This window comes from Heterodontus francisci, chromosome 2, assembly GCF_036365525.1.
Source record: "Heterodontus francisci isolate sHetFra1 chromosome 2, sHetFra1.hap1, whole genome shotgun sequence".
In the NCBI taxonomy this organism is placed as follows: domain Eukaryota; kingdom Metazoa; phylum Chordata; class Chondrichthyes; order Heterodontiformes; family Heterodontidae; genus Heterodontus; species Heterodontus francisci.
Window position 1 is genome coordinate 162,997,468 of NC_090372.1, and position 19,916 is coordinate 163,017,383.

A 19,916-nucleotide genomic window follows, 5' to 3' on the forward strand; every position below is an offset into this window, starting at 1 on the left:
CACAATTCAACATGGTGGCTCCTCATCAGAGCCCTTTCCTATCCTGAGTGGTGTGAAACAGGGCTGTGTTCTCGCACCCACACTTTTTGGGATTTTCTTCTCCCTGCTGCTTTCACATGCGTTCAAATCCTCTGAAGAAGGAATTTTCCTCCACACAAGATCAGGGGGCAGGTTGTTCAACCTTGCCCGTCTAAGAGCGAAGTCCAAAGTACGGAAAGTCCTCATCAGAGAACTCCTCTTTGCTGACGATGCTGCTTTAACATCTCACACTGAAGAATGCCTGCAGAGTCTCATCGACAGGTTTGCGTCTGCCTGCAATGAATTTGGCCTAACCATCAGCCTCAAGAAAACGAACATCATGGGGCAGGATGTCAGAAATGCTCCATCCATCAATATTGGCGACCACGCTCTGGAAGTGGTTCAAGAGTTCACCTACCTAGGCTCAACTATCACCAGTAACCTGTCTCTAGATGCAGAAATCAACAAGCGCATGGGTAAGGCTTCCACTGCTATGTTCAGACTGGCCAAGAGAGTGTGGGAAAATGGCGCACTGACACGGAACACAAAAGTCCGAGTGTATCAGGCCTGTGTCCTCAGTACCTTGCTCTACGGCAGCGAGGCCTGGACAACGTATGCCAGCCAAGAGCGACATCTCAATTCATTCCATCTTCGCTGCCTTCGGAGAATACTTGGCATCAGGTGGCAGGACTATATCTCCAACACAGAAGTCCTTGAAGCGGCCAACATCCCCAGCTTATACACACTACTGAGTCAGCGGCGCTTGAGATGGCTTGGCCATGTGAGCCGCATGGAAGATGGCAGGATCCCCAAAGACACATTGTACAGCGAGCTCGCCACTGGTATCAGACCCACCGGCCGTCCATGTCTCCGTTATAAAGACGTCTGCAAACGCGACATGAAATCGTGTGACATTGATCACAAGTCGTGGGAGTCAGTTGCCAGCATTCGCCAGAGCTGGCGGGCAGCCATAAAGACAGGGCTAAATTGTGGCGAGTCGAAGAGACTTAGTAGTTGGCAGGAAAAAAGACAGAGGCGCAAGGGGAGAGCCAACTGTGCAACAGCCCCAACAAACAAATTTCTCTGCAGCACCTGTGGAAGAGCCTGTCACTCCAGAATTGGCCTTTATAGCCACTCCAGGCGCTGCTTCACAAACCACTGACCACCTCCAGGCGCGTATCCATTGTCTCTCGAGATAAGGAGGCCCAAAAGAAAGAAAAGAAAGAAAATAAATAAATAAATAAACTGTATCCTGGATCTTTTCCATCCATTTTCTAACGTAAAACAGAGAAAGCTAATTATAAAAATAATTTCAAAGCTGAACTTTTAAAAATAATGATGGCAGAACATTTTCTAATGTAAAACAGTACAAGTCAAAAATCCATGGCTGTGCCCCTCTGCAAGAAATGCAGCATAGCACATGCTGGGGACCTCCATTGCCAACTCTTGAGGATCCAGGTTAGTGAGTGGTCACCTGATTTAAATAGCAACAGGAGGTGCCCATGCCATGATGGGTACCACCTGAAAGGGCATTAGTAAAGCAGCATTGACAAGCACTAGTTTAGCATCCAACATCACCAGTATGTTTATCTATTTTATTAGACCCGACCACCCCTCTTTATAGCAACCCAATATTAATAACAAAGCAACAGATTTTATTGAGGGCCTAAACCAGGACCCAAGCCTGAACCTCAGTTGTGCCTCTGGGCATACATGCACGTTAGGTCATCCTGTTCTCCAGGGAGGATGCTGATAGGAAGGCCAGGACCAAGGTAATTCCTACCCAACCCCAGACCTCAGCTTTCTGATTTCAGAGGCCACTTTTTCAGTAGATGGAATTCTTCCCAGCCAAGGCCTGGTGCAAATGCGCAGCCTGGGTTGTGACTTCACACATCTGACTCATAGTTGGCGTTCCTCTGGCAACACTGGCCTCCTGGCCAAATTATACCAGGAGTGCCTCACTGGCCCTGCATAAATTTGGGGCCTGTGCATCTGTTGCAAAACAATGTAGAAGCTGGCAATCCAGCAGAACAATTTTAAAAAGGGACCATAGGAATAGCCAAGAATGAGAAAGACTATTATGATAGGGGCCATTGAAGATCAACAATACATTAATTCTCCCATCGTAACATCCAACTGTATTTGTAACCCAAATATTTCTAGCTCTGCTACCTTGCTTGGCAGATTATCCCAAACATTTTTCATTCTTTATTCAAAGAAACAAATTATACAGTATACTTAAATTTATTTTTCATGAATTTCCATTTTTGTCCTCTTTTCCTGCTTTCTTGGCATAATTCAACATTATAATTGCAGATTACCATTGAATATACTTTGAAGCAGTTACCCTCCTGCCCACTAACTGCCTTCTCTCTCGACTGTAAGTTGTACATTTCTCTAATCTTTCCTCACATCTAACCACCTTTACACTTGGACTCAGTCCTTTTTATGGGATGGTGAACAAAACCAAACATCATTCCGAGTGTTGTCTGAGAAGTAAAGCATTGCATGATTTCTCTAGACATTTATTTTACAGTTCTGGCTGTATTTCTCATTTAAACATTACCAGTGCCTCACTGAATTAATACAATGATCCAGTTTAGTTGAACATTCACATTTAAGTGTGAAAATAGATAAGTCCCCTGGGCCAGATGGGATTTATCCTAGGATTCTCTGGGAAGCCAGGGAGGAGATTGCAGAGCCTTTGTCCTTGATCTTTTTGTCGTCATTGTCGACAGGAATAGTGCCGGAAGACTGGAGGATAGCAAATGTTGTCCCCTTGTTCAAGAAGGGGAGTAGAGACAGCCCTGGTAATTATAGACCTGTGAGCCTTACTTCGGTTGTGGGTAAAATGTTGGAAAAGGTTATAAGAGACAGGATTTATAATCATCTAGAAAAGAATCAGTTCATTAGCGATAGTCAGCACGGTTTTGTGAAGGGTAGGTCGTGCCTCACAAACCTTATTGAGTTTTTCGAGAAGGTGACCAAACAGGTGGATGAGGGTAAAGCAGTGGATGTGGTGTATATGGATTTCAGTAAGGCGTTTGATACGGTTCCCCACGGTAGGCTATTGCAGAAAATACGGAAGTATGGGGTTGAAGGTGATTTAGAGCTTTGGATCAGAAATTGGCTAGCTGAAAGAAGACAGAGGGTGGTGGTTGATGGCAAATGTTCATCCTGGAGTTTAGTTACTAGTGGTGTACCGCAAGGATCTGTTTTGGGGCCACTGCTGTTTGTCATTTTTATAAATGACCTGGATGAGGGTGTAGAAGGGTGGGTTAGTAAATTTGTGGATGACACGAAGGTCGGTGGAGTTGTGGATAGTGCCGAAGGATGTTGTAGGGTACAGAACGACATAGATAGGCTGCAGAGCTGGGCTGAGAGATGGCAAATGGAGTTTAATGCGGAAAAGTGTGAGGTGATTCACTTTGGAAGGAGTAACAGGAATGCAGAGTACTGGGTTAATGGGAAGATTCTTGGTAGTGTAGATGAACAGAGAGATCTTGGTGTCCAGGTACATAAATCCCTGAAAGTTGCTACCCAGGTTAATAGGGCTGTTAAGAAGGCATATGGTGTGTTAGCTTTTATTAGTAGGGGGATCGAGTTTCGGAGCCACGAGGTCATGCTGCAGCTGTACAAAACTCTGGTGAGACCGCACCTGGAGTATTGCGTGCAGTTCTGGTCACCGCATTATAGGAAGGATGTGCAAGCTTTGGAAAGGGTGCAGAGGAGATTTACTAGGATGTTGCCTGGTATGGAGGGAAGGTCTTACGAGGAAAGGCTGAGGGACTTGAGGTTGTTTTTGTTGGAGAGAAGGAGGAGGAGAGGTGACTTAATAGAGACATATAAGATAATCAGAGGGTTAGATATGGTGGATAGTGAGAGTCTTTTTCCTCGGATGGTGATGGCAAACACGAGGGGACATAGCTTTAAGTTGAGGGGTGATAGATATAGGACAGATGTCAGAGGTAGTTTCTTTACTCAGAGAGTAGTAGGGGCGTGGAACGCCCTGCCTGCAACAGTAGTAGACTCGCCAACTTTAAGGGCATTTAAGTGGTCATTGGATAGACAAATGGATGAAAATGGAATAGTGTAGGTCAGATGGTTTCACAGGTCGGCGCAACATTGAGGGCCGAAGGGCCTGTACTGCGCTGTAATGTTCTAATTCTAATTCTAATTCTATCTCTTGGAGTTTATGATGTCATCTCAACTGCTTGGTGAGGGTTTATTCTTCAGAGATTCACTGAAAACTATTCAGTAGCCTCTATATATTTACGTATGCACTCTTTTCTGAATTATAGAACTGTATTTGTACTTATTGTTATGTTTTTATCACATACCTGGTTGGACAGTTGGTATTGCAGTTGGGTCAATAATGTATTGCACTGCATACCACTCCAGCAGGAAACCTTTTCCATTTATAGTGGAGTCAGTGATAAACTGAACTGTCAGAGTGCTTCCAGTGGATGACAGTGCTGGAGGCAGTTCAAAGCCGCAGTATGTTCCAATATGTCGTGCGTGGATATTAGGGCCATCATAGAACTAGAAACAGAACCAAAGAAATACAGTGCATCAGTCATATAGCCAATCGCTAAATAACAATACGAGGAATATGGACCGAATTCCTGTGCCATTGTTAAGGACAAAAATAAAAATAAAGCTTGTATCTTTCTTTTCGTAACTGTCTCTACTTTGTCTCCTATTTTCTAAATTTTCCATTTCCCATCTCTGTCTTTCTGTTTGATTTTGTCGCCATTTCCTCTCTGTGTGTCACACTTGCTTTCACTGGTGGCTCTATCTCTACATCTTTCTTGCTCTTTCTCTGTTCATCTTTCTGTATGTACCTCCTTTCCTTTGCCTCTTCTTTTCTGTATATCTCACACTCTCTCTGGCATCACTCAGTGTCTTTCTCTGAACATCCCCCATTTTATTTCTCACTCTGTATGCCTCTCAAACATTTCCCTTCCTTTCTTTCTGTATAACCCTTTTACTATCTTTCAGTCTCCTCCTTTTCTTTTCATCTCCCATGGAAACCTGGGGGCAGACTGGAGTACTCTTGTTTCCATTATCAGACAAATCTTTAGAAGATCAATCAGGTTGAATTCCCTCTCATTCATTATACTGGCCACTGTCATTAAATAAAACTAGTCTGATGCTGAAGTGTTTTCCTCAAAAGTTGGAAGCTGGGTTTCAGTAGCTTGGGAAGACATCTACTCTACTGAATTACTCCAAAGAAACAGGAGTCTGGCACTGATGATGAAACGTGGGCAGGGAGAAGGGGTAGGAATGCAGCAGTATTGTTTTAAACATCTTAAGAAATCTGTGAAAATATTAAATTCAGTGACAAAACATGCCAAATGATTTTTTTCAGAAGCATTTTAAATGACTCACTTTGTTTTTTTCCCTTTTGAAAAGTTATTTTTAATTATGGATTCTCCTGACTGACTGTTCACCACCCCTGTTGGGTCACTGACCCTAAACGTTAACTCTGTTTCTCTTTCCACAGATGCTGCCAGACCTGAGTATTTCCAGCATTTCTTGTTTTTAGTTCACCACCCCTGTTGTTTTCATAAGATTTGAATAGTTTTTATTGGCACTTTTCTCGGCATTTGGATGCTTCCTATTTTTTTTATCTGATTTGTGTTTTTTATCTTGAGCCATTCAACAAATTGTTATGCTGAAAGTGTGATGGATAAAGTGTGACAACAGGAGATGTGACAAACAGAAGAGCATGCTGAACATAATACTCTCTGGACAAAAGACTTCTATCATATTATAGATATATAGGGGGTGAAATTAGTCTTGGGCAGTCAAGCAAAATGGGCATTTGTGAACTGGCAGCCTGTTTTACACCTACCCAATTTGCTTCTCCATTGACTTCCATTTTATTGATTTTTTTCAATTCCGAAGATTCCCTATTGACTGCAGCCAGACTGCACCTCCCCTTTAAGAGTTGCTGGTTTCCCTCAAGCGTCATCAGGGATGATTGATTTCCCATTCCCTCCACAATGAATAGTGCAGATAGTGCTGGCTGCACACGTGAATCATTTTAATGAGGTCCCTCCATCTTGCCACCTGCATGTCAATTTTCAGACACCCTCAAACTTCTTTTTTTTTATTCGTTCATGGTGTTTTGTTGTGTGCTGTACCTTTAAACATTTTTGCATATCCATGTATGTGCAGTATTTAACCCAGAACAATGCCTGCATGGTATCTTCCAGGCTGCTGCAAGGCTGTGCATGTGCGCAGCTTATTGGGAATGTTGGTTATTGACAATATCACAAAATTTCAAACCCACTTATTTTTAATTTACTGTAGCATTGGGTTTGTCATTGCAACTGAATATATAAGTGATTTACATGATAAATTTACCATGTAACTGTAATTGCATCATGTGACAGCAGGCTTTTCACTGTGATGTATTTGGTGGTGCATAGAAGGACGTATGAGCAAAGGCAATATAACACTGGTGTATTCGGTTTAAAAGAGTAACAGAAAGAGCTGCTGAAAGTTGTACTTTGCCAACAACAAAAATTCAAAATAAAATAAAATATATGAAATCAAATAAGATATATTCACCTTGTTCTCAAAACCTTCCAGTACAATCTGGACCTTCCTTAAATTGAAGAATTACTTACTGTTAACTTATCAAATCTGCATATGTGAAGTGCATCAATATCGAGAACCAATATTCTAACACGGATGATATAGGATGCAGCAACAGTAATTGTCCAATGGTAGTTGATATTGTGTGGGTAATGCCGTGGCCATAGTGGAGACGTAATTTGTCCTTGGACTCCTACAATTTCATTGCCGTACACTGAAACAAATACATTTTAGCTCAAGCTGTAGGACATTTATGTTAACAACTGCTCTATTTGCAATAATAAATAAATAATTTTCTTTTATGTTTACAATCTAAATACATAATTCAACTGAAAGTCAATAAAAACCAATGTTCGTGCTGTCAGCTTACAACTTATACTTGACTTATTATACAGTCCAACTGCTACTAATCTCAGACCTTCAAACTGTACAAATATCCTTAACTGTCCAAATATATTAAATACAAAAAGGGTCTAAGTAACTTAATGTATTATTTCATTCCTTAAACTGACTCTTTACAAATGTAATGTGAAAAGGCAATTATACAATGAGGTTCAGTGTAACAAACAGTGTATTCAAACTATTCTGTGAGGGTTGAGGGAGACTCCCTTCAAAGATTGACACACTCCTGGGGACTGCTTCTTAAACTTTCAAAGATCATGATCGAGATTGTACCAGCCCTCTGGAGACGGGCTGGAAGGCGGGAGGATTAGTAAAATGGTGGGGGAAGGCATCGGAAGGGAAGCCTGACATCTTCCCACTGCCACAGATATTTCGAAAAGTGGGAACAGCAGTAGCTTAGGCCATCCACCAATCGGAGGTAGTTGGTCGATTAAACTAATTAACTGGCCGAGAATAATTGCTCTGGCTGCTATATGTAGTGATATTGTAAATGTATCCGTTTATCATAAATACTTGAAAAACAAAAATTTAAAAGGGTATGGGGAAAAAGCGAGGGAATGGGACTAAATGGGTAGTCTCTCTGAACTGCCAAAAGCATGACGGAACAAATGACCTCCAATGCTCTAAAGTGTTATGATTCTATGAAAAATAGTGACTTCACTAGAAATACACACATACAGTAATCAGATTTATGATGTTATTACACATAACAAACAAAGCAATTCATCCTTCTTATTTGCAAAATGTTTCATTTAAATCATGTGGTCTATTTTGATGAGTATTGTGCTCTGAATCCACTACTTACCGTGAGAAAATGTGGCCCTGAATCTACCACCAGAATATGATGCATCTGAGACAAATTTCACCCACAAGATGTGTCCCACAATTGATGTGTAATCTGGCGGTAAAGTACTACCACAGTAATGTCCAATCAGCTGTCCAGTGGCATTCCCTTCTCGAATTTCAAGGTAATCTGAGGTACAGTATATGCTGTACGTAATTTCGAAAGTTCTGTTAAATGTAAAAAAAAATTAATAATACATTTCACCTGATGAGTTATCTAATAATGCAGAGGAGACTGAAACTAAACACTACCACAGTAATAACATTTTACAATAAATAAGTTATTTGATGAAAGAAAAAGTTTCTTTCAGGTATTGGTGTAAAATATATTTATAATGAATAATGTAAATGTTAATTACATGAAGGAGAGTTGGACACGGTTACCAGGGGAGCTGATGATATACCAGACACACTCATAGTTGGGTGGAGAATTGTCAGGATAATTGGGACTATTGAATGCTCCAGTCTCCATGTGATACATCCCGCCACATGCTGTGAATGGAATAATAGTACACAACTCTGGTAAGTATTGTTCAATGTCAATGCTGTTAATAATAATCCATTTTTAAGGTTACCTACTAATTTTAATCTATACTGTCCAATACGTAGCTATATACTATTTCACTAATTTCCTAATTACACAAGGTTGGTGTACTTTTTAAACAAATCACATCTTGCATAATCTTCAGACCTTCACTGAACCCAACCCTTCCAACTGACCCTCCTAAATTTATTTAATCCTCTAAATTATTATCTGAAACTTTTCTCCTGTGCCTTGCCATTAATGTCATTACCAAGTAATAATTACAGAACAATAGCCTGTTCTTTATAATGTGGCAATAAGACAGTGTGCCATCTTGGTTCAATGGTACATAGTATAATATAATTTTAATTAAAAAGTAGTATCATGCTTGGCTCCCACCTGTCAAGAATGAGGCACATTAATTTTGTTGTGAACATTTAAACTGTTGCTGGAGTGAGGAAAGGGCATGTTAAACAGAGCAGATGTGGCTGGAAAATACATATGCATGACTAACCTGCTGGGAAACCTAGGTTTTTCTGAATTGTACAAACAGTTTGAACTCAGAGTGTCTGTTTGCTCCTGGACTGAGAAGATCACTCCTATCTGCCTGCTCCCATCTCTTTCTCACAAGCCTCTGGATCTACTGAAGACACATGAACCCCAAGAGAGAAAAGTCTCCTACAGCGAACAAGGTTTAAGCAGAATACTGGGGCCCAACGAAAAGCAAGATCTACCTACAATCAAGAACTCTACAGTGAGCTCGAAGAACCATAACAAAAACTCTTCAGATATTGCCTCAAACTTTTCCACTTCATTTCTTCTGCTCTTTTTTGTCTCTATTTGCATGTGTGTATCACGTATGCATGCTAGCTTGGGAGCATCGTGCATCCGTAGGGGTCAACTGAATTAGAGTTTAAGTTAAAGTTTAATAAACTTCAACTCTTTTTTAAATCTAAGAAAACTTGTTTGTGCTGGTTTCTTTGGCTTATAACTGAAAAGCGGCGAATAAGGATTCACCCAAGGGGGAGCTAAAAACACAGTAGTGGTGATCCCGCTTCCGCCTAGCCTGGGGATCTGTCCCACATTTTACAGGTCCCCGGGCATTAACTGTTCCGAGGCAGGACTTCCACCCACTTGAGGGAGGAAGTCCCGTCTCTTTGAGCTGCCGGCCAATCATCGGGAGTGGTGTGCACTGCTGGGACTGCAGCCCTGCCGAGGACATGGAGCCAGGACTGCAGATAAGTTTGGGTTGCCTTGCCGGGGGAATTGGCCAGGTCCTGGCGAGGCAATGGTAGTCGTTTGGGGGGAAGGGTGGGGGCGTCTTGGGTCCCGGGGATTGTTGGGGAAGTGGGGGCGACCCTTAATCAGGCACCCTGTGCCCGATTGTTAGGGCACACCCCTGGTGGCACATTTCACCAGGTGGCCTTTCACATCCCCAGGATGCCTGCTTGCCATGGGTAAAATCCCCATGGAGGCAGACAAAGGCCCTTAAGTGGCCAGTGAATGGCCACTTAAGGGCCTTGATTGGCCTGCAATGGGGGGCCCATTTTTCAGCCCACCCCGCCCTATGTAAAGCGGAGGCGGAGATGGGAACGGGTCGGGAAGGTGTTCCTGGGTCTTCCAATCAACTTTACACCACCACCTCCCAGCCTCCCGCCACCATCTGGCTCGCTCGGTTGGTGTCAAACTCTGGCCAATGTGTTTAAAAATAAAACCCTGTTACGGTAAGACCAGGTGAAAGCTGAAAGGGAACCGTAGACGTCTTTCTCATCTGGTTGTAACAGTAGATAATTGCCTCCTCCTGAAGTCCCCAGCATCACCGATGCCAGACTTCAGCCAATTCGATTCACTCCGCGTGATATCAAGAAACGACTGAAGGCACTGGATATTGCTATGGGCCCTGACAATATTCCGGCAATAGTACTGAAGACCTGTGCTCCAGAACTTGCCGCGCCCCTAGCCAAGCTGTTCCAGTACAGCTACAACACTGGCATCTATCCTGCAATGTGGAAAATTGCCCAGGCATGTCCTGTACACAAAAAGCAGGACAAGTCCAACCCAGCCAATTACCGCCCCATCAGTCTACTCTCAATCATCAGTAAAGTGATGGAAGGTGTCATCAACAGTGCCATCAAGCAGCACTTGCTTAGCAATAACCTGCTCAGTGACGCTCAGTTTGGGGTCTGCCAGGGCCACTCAGCTCCTGACCTCATTACAGCCTTGGTTCAAATATGGACAAAAGTGCTGAACTCAAGAGGTGAAGTGAGAGTGAACTATAACGCCGTTCCTTCACTGTCGCTGGGTCAAAATCCTGGAACTCCCTTCCTAACAGCACTGTGGGTGTACCTACACCAAATAGACGGCAGCGGTTCAAGAAGAGAGCTCACCACCACCTCCTCAAGGGCAATTCGGGATGGGCAATAAATGCTGGCCTGGCCAGTGACACCCACATCCCATGAATGAATAAAAAAGAAAAAAGTTGTATATCATTAGTAGAAAGTTCTAATGGACTAGTTGATGACCTGAGGACTTTTGACAAATGAGAATGAAATCTGACTTTGCATTAGTAGGGCCTTGTACATGTAATTAATGATGAATTCATGAACTGGAATTATCCTCTTTGGGACAGATTTCTGCCTACCTCTCTGAGTCCACTTCAACCCTTAGCCCTTTCCTCTGGGCCAGGGTACATCTTTGATGCAACAACAGGTTCCCAGCCAGACTCATGCTGCCAAGAGGAAGCCCAGCTGCCTAAAGAAAGTATTATGAATGGTGCTGCAGAAGAGATGTCGCTGCAATACCAGAAAAGCTGGTAAGTGATCTTAAAGGGCTTTGAAGATCGGAATTGGTGTCCCACTGAAGGCCTTGGACAGATGTTGGGGACAAGAGTTAAGGGAGAGAAAGCCACCACAAGGCCCTCTCCCTCCACAGAAAGAAATGTCAAGCTAGTTACTGCCACATTTTCTGTGGCAACAGTGGCAACACAGCAGATTTGAGGGGGTATGTGGGGGACGAGAGGGCGATATTCCCTGGCAACCCAAGCCCTGTCTCCACACAGCTATTTATATGTGGTGCATGAGGAAAGAGAGGCCAGTGGGGGATAGGGCTAAGGGTTGGAGTGGATTCAGAGAGGTAGGCAGAAATCCCACCGCAACAGAAATTTGTCCCAAAGAGGATAATTCCAGTTCATCAATTCATCATTAATTACTTGAACAAAGCCAGCGGCAGTCTCAGTGCAGCTGGGAGAAGGATAATCCCAGCAGATGCAGTGAAGTGGCCACAGACTGCACTACTAAAATTTTTCCTCATTCTTTGCTGTGACCTTGGGTGCGATCACAGACAGGATTCCCAATCATTCAGCCACCGTCCAAAGGACTGTCACTGACCTCATCTCCTCTGGAGATCTTCCCTCTACAGCTTCCAACCTCATAGTCCCGCAACCCCGGACAGCCCGCTTCTATCTCCTTCCCAAAATCCACAAACGGGACTGTCCCGGCAGACCCATTGTGTCAGCCTGCTCCTGCCCAACTGAACTTATTTCTTCCTATCTAGACTCTATCTTTTCTCCGCTGGTCCAGTCTCTTCCCACCTACATCCGTGACTCTTCTGACGCCCTACGTCATTTTGACAATTTCCAGTTTCCTGGTCCCAACCGCCTCCTCTCCACTATGGACGTCCAATCGCTCTACACCTCCATCCCCCACCAGGATGGTTTGAGGGCTCTCCGCTTCTTCCTGGAACAGAGGCCCAACCAGTCCCCATCCACCAACACCCTCCTCCGCCTGGCTGAACTTGTTCTCACATTGAACAACTTCTCCTTCAACTCCACGCACTTCCTTCAAGTAAAAGGTGTCGCTATGGGTACCCGCATGGGTCCTAGTTATGCCTGTCTTTTTGTGGGATATGTCGAGCATTCTTTGTTCCAGTCCCACTCAGGCCCCCTCCCCCAACTCTTTTTCCAGTACATTGATGACTGTATCGGTGCCGTTTCCTGCTCCCGCCCCGAACTCGAAAACTTTATCAACTTTGCTTCCAATTTCCACCCTTCTCTCACCTTTACATGGTCCATCTCTGACACTTCCCTTCCCTTCCTCGACTTCTCTGTCTCCATCTCTGGGGATAGGTTGTCTACCAATATCCATTATAAGCCCACTGACTCCCACAGCTACCTCGACTACACTTCTTCACACCCTACCTCCTGTAAGGACTCCATTCCATTCTCCCAGTTTCTCCGTCTCCGACGCATCTGCTCTGATGATGCTACCTTCCATGACGGTGCTTCTGATATGACCTCCTTTTTCCTCAACCGAGGATTTCCCCCCACTGTGGTTGACAGGGCCCTCAACCGTGTCCGACCCATTCCCCGCACCTCTACCCTCACCCCTTCCCCTCCCTCCCAGAACCGTGACAGGGTTCCCCTTGTCCTCACTTTTCATCCCACCAGCCTCCATATCCAAAGGATCATCCTCCGCCATTTTCGCCACCTCCAGCGTGATGCCACTACCAGTCGCATCTTCCCCTCCCTTCCCCTGTCAGCATTCCGAAGGGATCGTTCCCTCCGCGACACCCTGGTCCACTCCTCCATTACCCCCACCACCCCGTCCCAGGGCACCTTCCCTTGCAATCGCAGGAGGTGTAATACCTGCCCATTTACCTCCTCTCTCCTCACTATCCCAGGCCCCAAACACTCCTTTCAGGTGAAGCAGCGATTTACTTGTACTTCTTTCAATGTAGTATACTGTATTCGCTGCTCACAGTGTGGTCTCCTCTACATTGGGGAGACCAAGCGCAGACTGGGTGACCGCTTTGCGGAACATCTCCGCTCAGTCCGCAAGCAGGACCCTGAGCTTCCGGTTGCTTGCCATTTCAACACTCCCCCCTGCTCTCATGCTCACATCTCTGTCCTGGGATTGCTGCAGTGTTCCAGTGAACATCAACGCAAGCTCGAGGAACAGCATCTCATCTACCGATTAGGCACACTACAGCCTGCCGGACTGAACATTGAGTTCAATAATTTCAGAGCATGACAGCCCCCCACTTTACTTTCATTTTTAGTCATTTTTAGTTATTTTTTCTTCCTTTTTTTTGCATTCCTTTTTACATTTTTTGCATTTATTTCATTTCATCTTAGTTTGTTCAGTTTGCTTACCCACTGTTTTTTTCAGGTTGTTTTTCTTCAGGTTTGCACTTGCTGCTGTTCTATATTCAGTATATTCACACCTAATCTGTACTAATGCTTTGTCTTTCAAAACACCATTAACATATTGTTTGCCTTTGCTCCGTGACCTTTTGGTCAGCTATGTGGCCTGGTCCAATCTGCACCTTCTCCTTTGTTATCTCTTGCCCAACCCCCACCTCACTTGTTTATAATCTGTGACTTTTCTAATATTTGTCAGTTCCGAAGAAGGGTCACTGACCCGAAACGTTAACTCTGCTTCTCTTTCCACAGATGCTGCCAGACCTGCTGAGTGAATCCAGCATTTCTTGTTTTTGATTCAGTATTCCATAGCTGCACGGTTAAATTGATGTGAATATTTTAGCTCAGCTCAAACCTACAACAAATTGGGCTGCTTTTGGCAACCATTATATCCTGAAAATAGGTTCAAATTTGATGCAACAGACCCCAAAAATGGATGGAAATCACTTCTGCCTTAGACCTGTCGATGAATATCAGCCCCAGTAAGTTTGATAAAGAAGAAGATTTAGAAGTAGCAACACAGCAGCAAAAGAAGTGAATAGTACAGAGCATAGGTGTAGTGGTCATTGGTGGGTATAGTGCAGCAGGGCAGGGGGAGAACATTGACCTGAGAGGGCAGAAGCCACAGCACTCATGGCAGGTGCTATTTTAGGTAGAGGGCCAGTTCAAAAGTCAGCTCCCTTGGCAAATTGATAGACCAGTACAATTTGGGAGTGTCTGACTGAAATCCATGTTGATCCACAGGGATTGTCAACCATATGTCGTATACTACAAGTTGTTGTGAGGATTAGTACTACCTGCAATGTTTACGCCACATATACCTTCTAGATGTCCACTGTAGACATTACAGAGCTCAGAAACTTTATTTGGTTTTTGAGCTACCAACGTTAAATATTGTGCACAATAAAGCTATGACAGACTACAAGATATATTAAATGAGAAAAGAAGTTTATTCCATTTTTTAATGCTTTCTATAGTTGTTTATTTGTTGTATTTGCGCTGTGTATGTCATGAATTTCTCAGTATTGTCTGTTGCTGTGCTCTTTTACTAAGTACTCCCCTAGCTAAAGAAATAATTCTGTTGGGAAGTCGGATAGTGAACCATCTGAAAGCTAAGGTAGTACAGAAGACCCTCCACCTGAATTGTATTTACCAGGTAACTATTACTCAAAATTGGAGTTTGCTCTGCCTGATCTTACTTGTCTCTGAGTTTTAAAGTCAGAAATGTATAGTCTCACCTGATGTTGATGCAGCATATGTTGCTCGGAAACCTTTGCCTGAGCGGACATTGTTGGAGATGAAGTTGACAAGCAAGGCATCACTGAACGATGTGATGGGATGAGGGATTATGTCTCCACAGTAACGACCTACAAATCATGGAAGTAAATTAAAGTACACATTCAACCACTTGAAGGACTACAGCATGGATAAAATATGATGTGAAAACATTGTACACTAAACACAAAGCACACACCCACTCACACCATTCTTAAATGAAGAAAGAACAGAACACTACACTCACTGACAAGTGACATTTTAAATTAGAATGCTCAGGTCAATGCACAGGGATAATGAAAAGACCTCCCTATGCTAGTCTCTAATCCAATATAAAATGCTGAACAAATGCCATTTCAGCGAAAATCATTGCTGCTGTATTAAATTTCTACTCGAAACCATACATTTAGAGCAAGATTCTCAATGCCTATCTACACTCAGATTATTGTTAAATAATTTTTGTTTTTTAAGATCAGAATTTAAGTTACTTTCACTTAATCTCTCAATACTACATCAACAGCAATTTCCAGGGTATAGTGAGTAGATTAAAGAACTTGCACTTATATAGGACCTCTCAGGACCTCTGACTTCCCAAAGTGTTTTATAGCTGCTGAAGTACTTCTGAAGTGCAGTCACAATTGTTATTTCAAAAACACAAGCTCCAACAAACAACAATGTGTTAATCACCAAATTATTAGTTTTAGTGATATAGGTAGATGGATAACTATGGGCCAGGATACTGGGAATAACTCCCCAGTTCTTGTTGTAAACAGTATCATAAATTAGTTGGATGTCATACTAATGATACACTGTAAACGTTCATGGACATTATTTGACGCACCCCACATTTTTGTGAAGTATTGTCCATTGCGTCAACTGTGTCTTCAAGCTAGAATTGTTGGTTTTGGACTGGTTTTGCGCTAGGGCCAAGTGGAAAACTACCAAAGTATTCTGACAAATATGCTAAGAAGTCTTACCAGCATTTCTTTGACCAGTGATACCTAGTTGAATGCTGCCAGTGTTAGAACCTGGTTATCAACTTAAGGGTCATGCTTGACAGGGGCAATTATTGGGATATCCTAATGCAGTAAAGGGATGGCCAGCACTCCGAGTTCATACATAGTGTAGTTAATGACATTATTAAGGGCGGCACAGTGGTCAGCACCGCAGCCTCACAGCTCCAGGGACCCGGGTTCAATTCTGGGTACTGCCTGTGCGGAGTTTGCAAGTTCTCCCTGTGACCGCGTGGGTTTTTGCCTGGTGCTCCGGTTTCCTCCCACAGCCAAAGACTTGCAGGTAATAGGTAAATTGGCCATTGTAAATTGCCCCTAGCATAGGTAGGTGGTAGGGAATATGGGATTACTGTAGGGTTAGTATAAATGGGTTGTTGTTGGTCAGGCCGAAGGGCCTGTTTCAGTGCTGTATCTCCAATAAAAATAAATTGGCAAGAACCTGAAGTATCTACAATTGATTTCAATTTCCAAAATCAGGTTTTGGAGAATGAGTGAGCTACCACCAGCACCAAATGAATCTGAGATTGGTTTTATTAGCTATCCGAATAATCATGCATGTCTTACTATTGCTTCATTATAAGCAGCAGAAATATCAATGTGTGAATAGGCAAGTTTATGAAATAATCAACTTATTATAGAAATAACGGACCTGAGTTAGTAACAGCAAACCTCTGCAGAAGCAAAATAATCCTTCAGTTTACTACCAGACCTAGGATAGTCAATCCTGAAATCCAGTAAAGATGCTTTTTTCCTGTTAGCTCAAAAGAAGGGTGATGTGATGAGAATGAATTTCCACCATAAGAGTACTAGTTAGGCATTGTCATGTGATTAGTCTGGAATGTTAACTGTTTACTAGAATAGTTTATAAATGCATCTAGAGCATGTTGCAGAAATAAACTCAAATGTTGCTTAGTTTCTTGTAAATAAAGATCAACGTGCTTAAAAACAAAGACAAGTCTCAGCACAGCCCAACGTCTGCAGTCAACATTACTAGGTCACATTTTCTGATTCCATACAAAAGCAAAATACTGCAGATGCTGGAAATCTGAAATAAAAACAAAAAGTGCTGGAAATACTCAGCTGGCCAGGCCACATCTGTGGAGAGCGAAATGGAGTTAATGGCCGAGATTTTACCGCAGCAACAAAGTCCTTATGTCAGGACCAAAAGTTAGTGACGTGACTGCTGTTATGACCAAGTGAGGAAGGGGTCTAGGGCTCCCCCTTAGCCTTTTCCTGGTTTGGGTGTAACTCGGTTTAATTTTTAAAAACGCAGTGTTTTTAGCTTCCCCTCAGTGAGTCCTTGCTCACTGCTCGCTAATTGTAATTGTAAAGAAATCAACCAGACAGGTATTCTCAGATTTAAACAAAAAAGGTGTAAGTTTATTAACCTTAAAACTCTAACTCAGTTAAAACTACTGAGAATATGTGACACAACCAAGCTAGCATGCTTACGCAATAAACACACACACACATAGAGACAGAGGAGGAGAAACAATTAAAGTGGGGAAGTTTGAAGTATTAGATGAAATTCAGTTACTGGTTTTGGGTTTGTAGTGAAGTTTTGATTGAAGTTAAGTCTTGCAGTTCTCGTTGTGGTCCAGTGCACACTTTTAAACTTGTTTCACTGGTACCAGAAGGCTAAAGGAGTGTTCTGTCTTGAGGCTTAAGTTACTTCTGTGGATCTCTGGAACTTTTCATGAGAGAGCGAGAGACAGAGAGAGAAACCTTGCTTCTCTTTTGGTTTTCAAAAGCAGTCTGCCTCAAAACTTTTCTGTCAGCACAATTCAATTAATTCCCCAAGTTGGCCAGCAGGTTAGTCATGTGACTAGCTGCTTGATTGAAACAGCCTTGCCTGCGAGGTTCATGGATTCCTCCAAGCTTACCAGACACTCAGTAGGGGAGTGGAATTCTGGCTTTTACATATTCCATGACTCTCAATGTCTCTTGATCATCACTATTGACAAAACCCATTTGGCTAATTGAATACGGGAGTACTTTTATTATCGCTCTGGACAACTATCTCTCAGAATGCTAATGTGCAGCCATGTTTTCAGCCACTCAGTCCTGTGGTCTTTTTAAACAAGTTATTTCAATGTCCAGTAACAGTTTAAAACAGTGTTCCGTATGACGAAATTAATGTTTCCATTTGCCAGGTGTGGTTTCCGTCACATCTCCACATCTAGCTGAATGAAATACGACATTGGGGGAGCATTTCATTATAAAAATAGAAAGAAGAGAAAGTACAGGAAAACACATATGCCTTTCTCTCGTTCATTCTCATTCATTCAGAAATCTTAAAAATTGTTACAGTCTGTCTTTCCTTTGTAGCAGTGCTGCTTTAAACTGCCCCTTTTCTTGAGGTGGGTCCGAGATAGTTCTGTGTTGCCCAAGGGGTTTAAAGTTTCTTCACTATCAACCTGCCATACGTTGGGAATGGGCATCCCAATAAACATGTGAGTTTTGGGGAGGTTTGCAGTTTGCACATTTCCATGACTATGGGTGTCCTTGTTGCTGTTGCGGTCTGCAGGGGGGTGGGTTAGATTTAATTAGCCCTGGTTTAGAGTTCTGATCATAGGAGTTGGCAGTAGGTGGATCCACTCTGATCTGTCTTCCAGTGCTCTGATGAGTCATGCAAGTGTTTTTCACTTTAGGGTATGGTTGTTTCCCTTTACTCCTGACTATGGGCAAGAGGGAATTCTTTACTAATCTTTCCTTTGTCCTATGGGACATTCCTGCTTGCAGGTATTTGTCCAGATTCCACTTCACTCCCCTGCGGCACTTTGACTAGGTGAGGCATCATCCTTGCAGTTTCTCTGCCCTTTTGAGGACTATCTTTGTCTCTGCAGGTTTCTGTAAATGCTGTTAGCAACGCTGGTGGGGTGCTTCTGGTGTCTGTGTTTATATAGGAGGATGTGGGATCTAACTTTCCAACATTTTGGGGTTGGCTGACCGGACAGTAGGGGTTTTTATTTGGGAATCCTCCCAGACCTCCTGTAACCTGCCCTCTTTGTCCCTGTTTCCCCTTTCCTCTCTAACTTCTTGCCAGCCCTGTGCCTGTCTGTCCCTTTTGTTCTGATCATGGGTCCCTTACAATTCACCAGTGCTCTGCTGGAGGGACCTCAAAACGCTGGTATAGGACTTAGGGATGCAGGTTTCACTGTAGGCTGGGGTTTCCCCTCAACCTGGCACATGTGGCAACTCCTGCAGTACTCCACCACATCTTTGTGGAGTTTTGGCCAGTCAAACTGCTGTCTTATGCAGGCTTTGGTTTTGTGTATACCGATATGTACAGCCATTGTGATCTCATGGGCCATTCTTAATATTTCTCTCCGGTACCTCTGCGGCACCACTACCTGGTGAACCACTGTCCATTCTTTGTCCTCAGGTCTGTGAGGAGAACTCCATTTCCTCATCAGTACCTCATCCTTTAAATAGTAGCAATCAGGGACTCCCTCTGCTTCAATTTCAGACTGGGCAGCCTGTGCTAACTCTCCTAGTACTGGATCAACTCACTGAGCCTCAGCTAGGAAAGATCTATTTAATCCATTCCCTCGGTTCTCTAACTTTCCAAAGAAAGTTTCAGACAGACAGACCTCACGGACATCTGCCTGCAGTGTCAATTCAGTCTCCTCTGGGGGAGCTGGTTTGGTCATAGCCTGATTCACTACACTTTCAGGGGAACTGCAGGGGACCACCTCCTGCCACTGGCCTGTCTCTCTGAGCTCCTGCCATCTTTCTCTCACTACTGGGGTCGCTACCATCTTTGCCCCCGCCAGATCATTACCCAAGAGCAGGTCAACTCAGTACACAGGCAAACTAGAGACAATCCCTATGGTCACTGGTCCCGAAACTAGGTTGCACTCCAAGTCCACCCATGTAAAGGTACAGGTGTACACTGCCCTCCAATACCATTCACCACTATTCTAGTATTTACTCCTCTCTGGGGGAAATGGAAGGCCTTTTCCCAGTAAAAGGGATCTAGTGGCCCCTGTATCCCTGAGGATTACTATGGGCTTGCTTGCCCCACTTGAGGGGTATG

General features: G+C 43.4%; 1 protein-coding gene across 3 annotated transcripts in view; it reads right to left on the bottom strand.

Moving 5' to 3' along the window:
- Positions 1–19,916, bottom strand: part of cubn (cubilin (intrinsic factor-cobalamin receptor)) — a 403,204-nt gene that overhangs the window by 202,202 nt on the left and 181,086 nt on the right. For all 3 annotated transcript variants that reach the window (XM_068013312.1, XM_068013303.1, XM_068013322.1), the window contains exons 27-31: positions 14,828–14,956; positions 8,229–8,361; positions 7,832–8,037; positions 6,657–6,838; positions 4,359–4,560 (exon numbers count right to left, since the gene is read on the bottom strand). In XM_068013312.1, the coding sequence (XP_067869413.1) occupies positions 4,359–4,560; positions 6,657–6,838; positions 7,832–8,037; positions 8,229–8,361; positions 14,828–14,956 (852 nt within the window). The remainder of the gene's footprint in view (positions 1–4,358; positions 4,561–6,656; positions 6,839–7,831; positions 8,038–8,228; positions 8,362–14,827; positions 14,957–19,916) is intronic.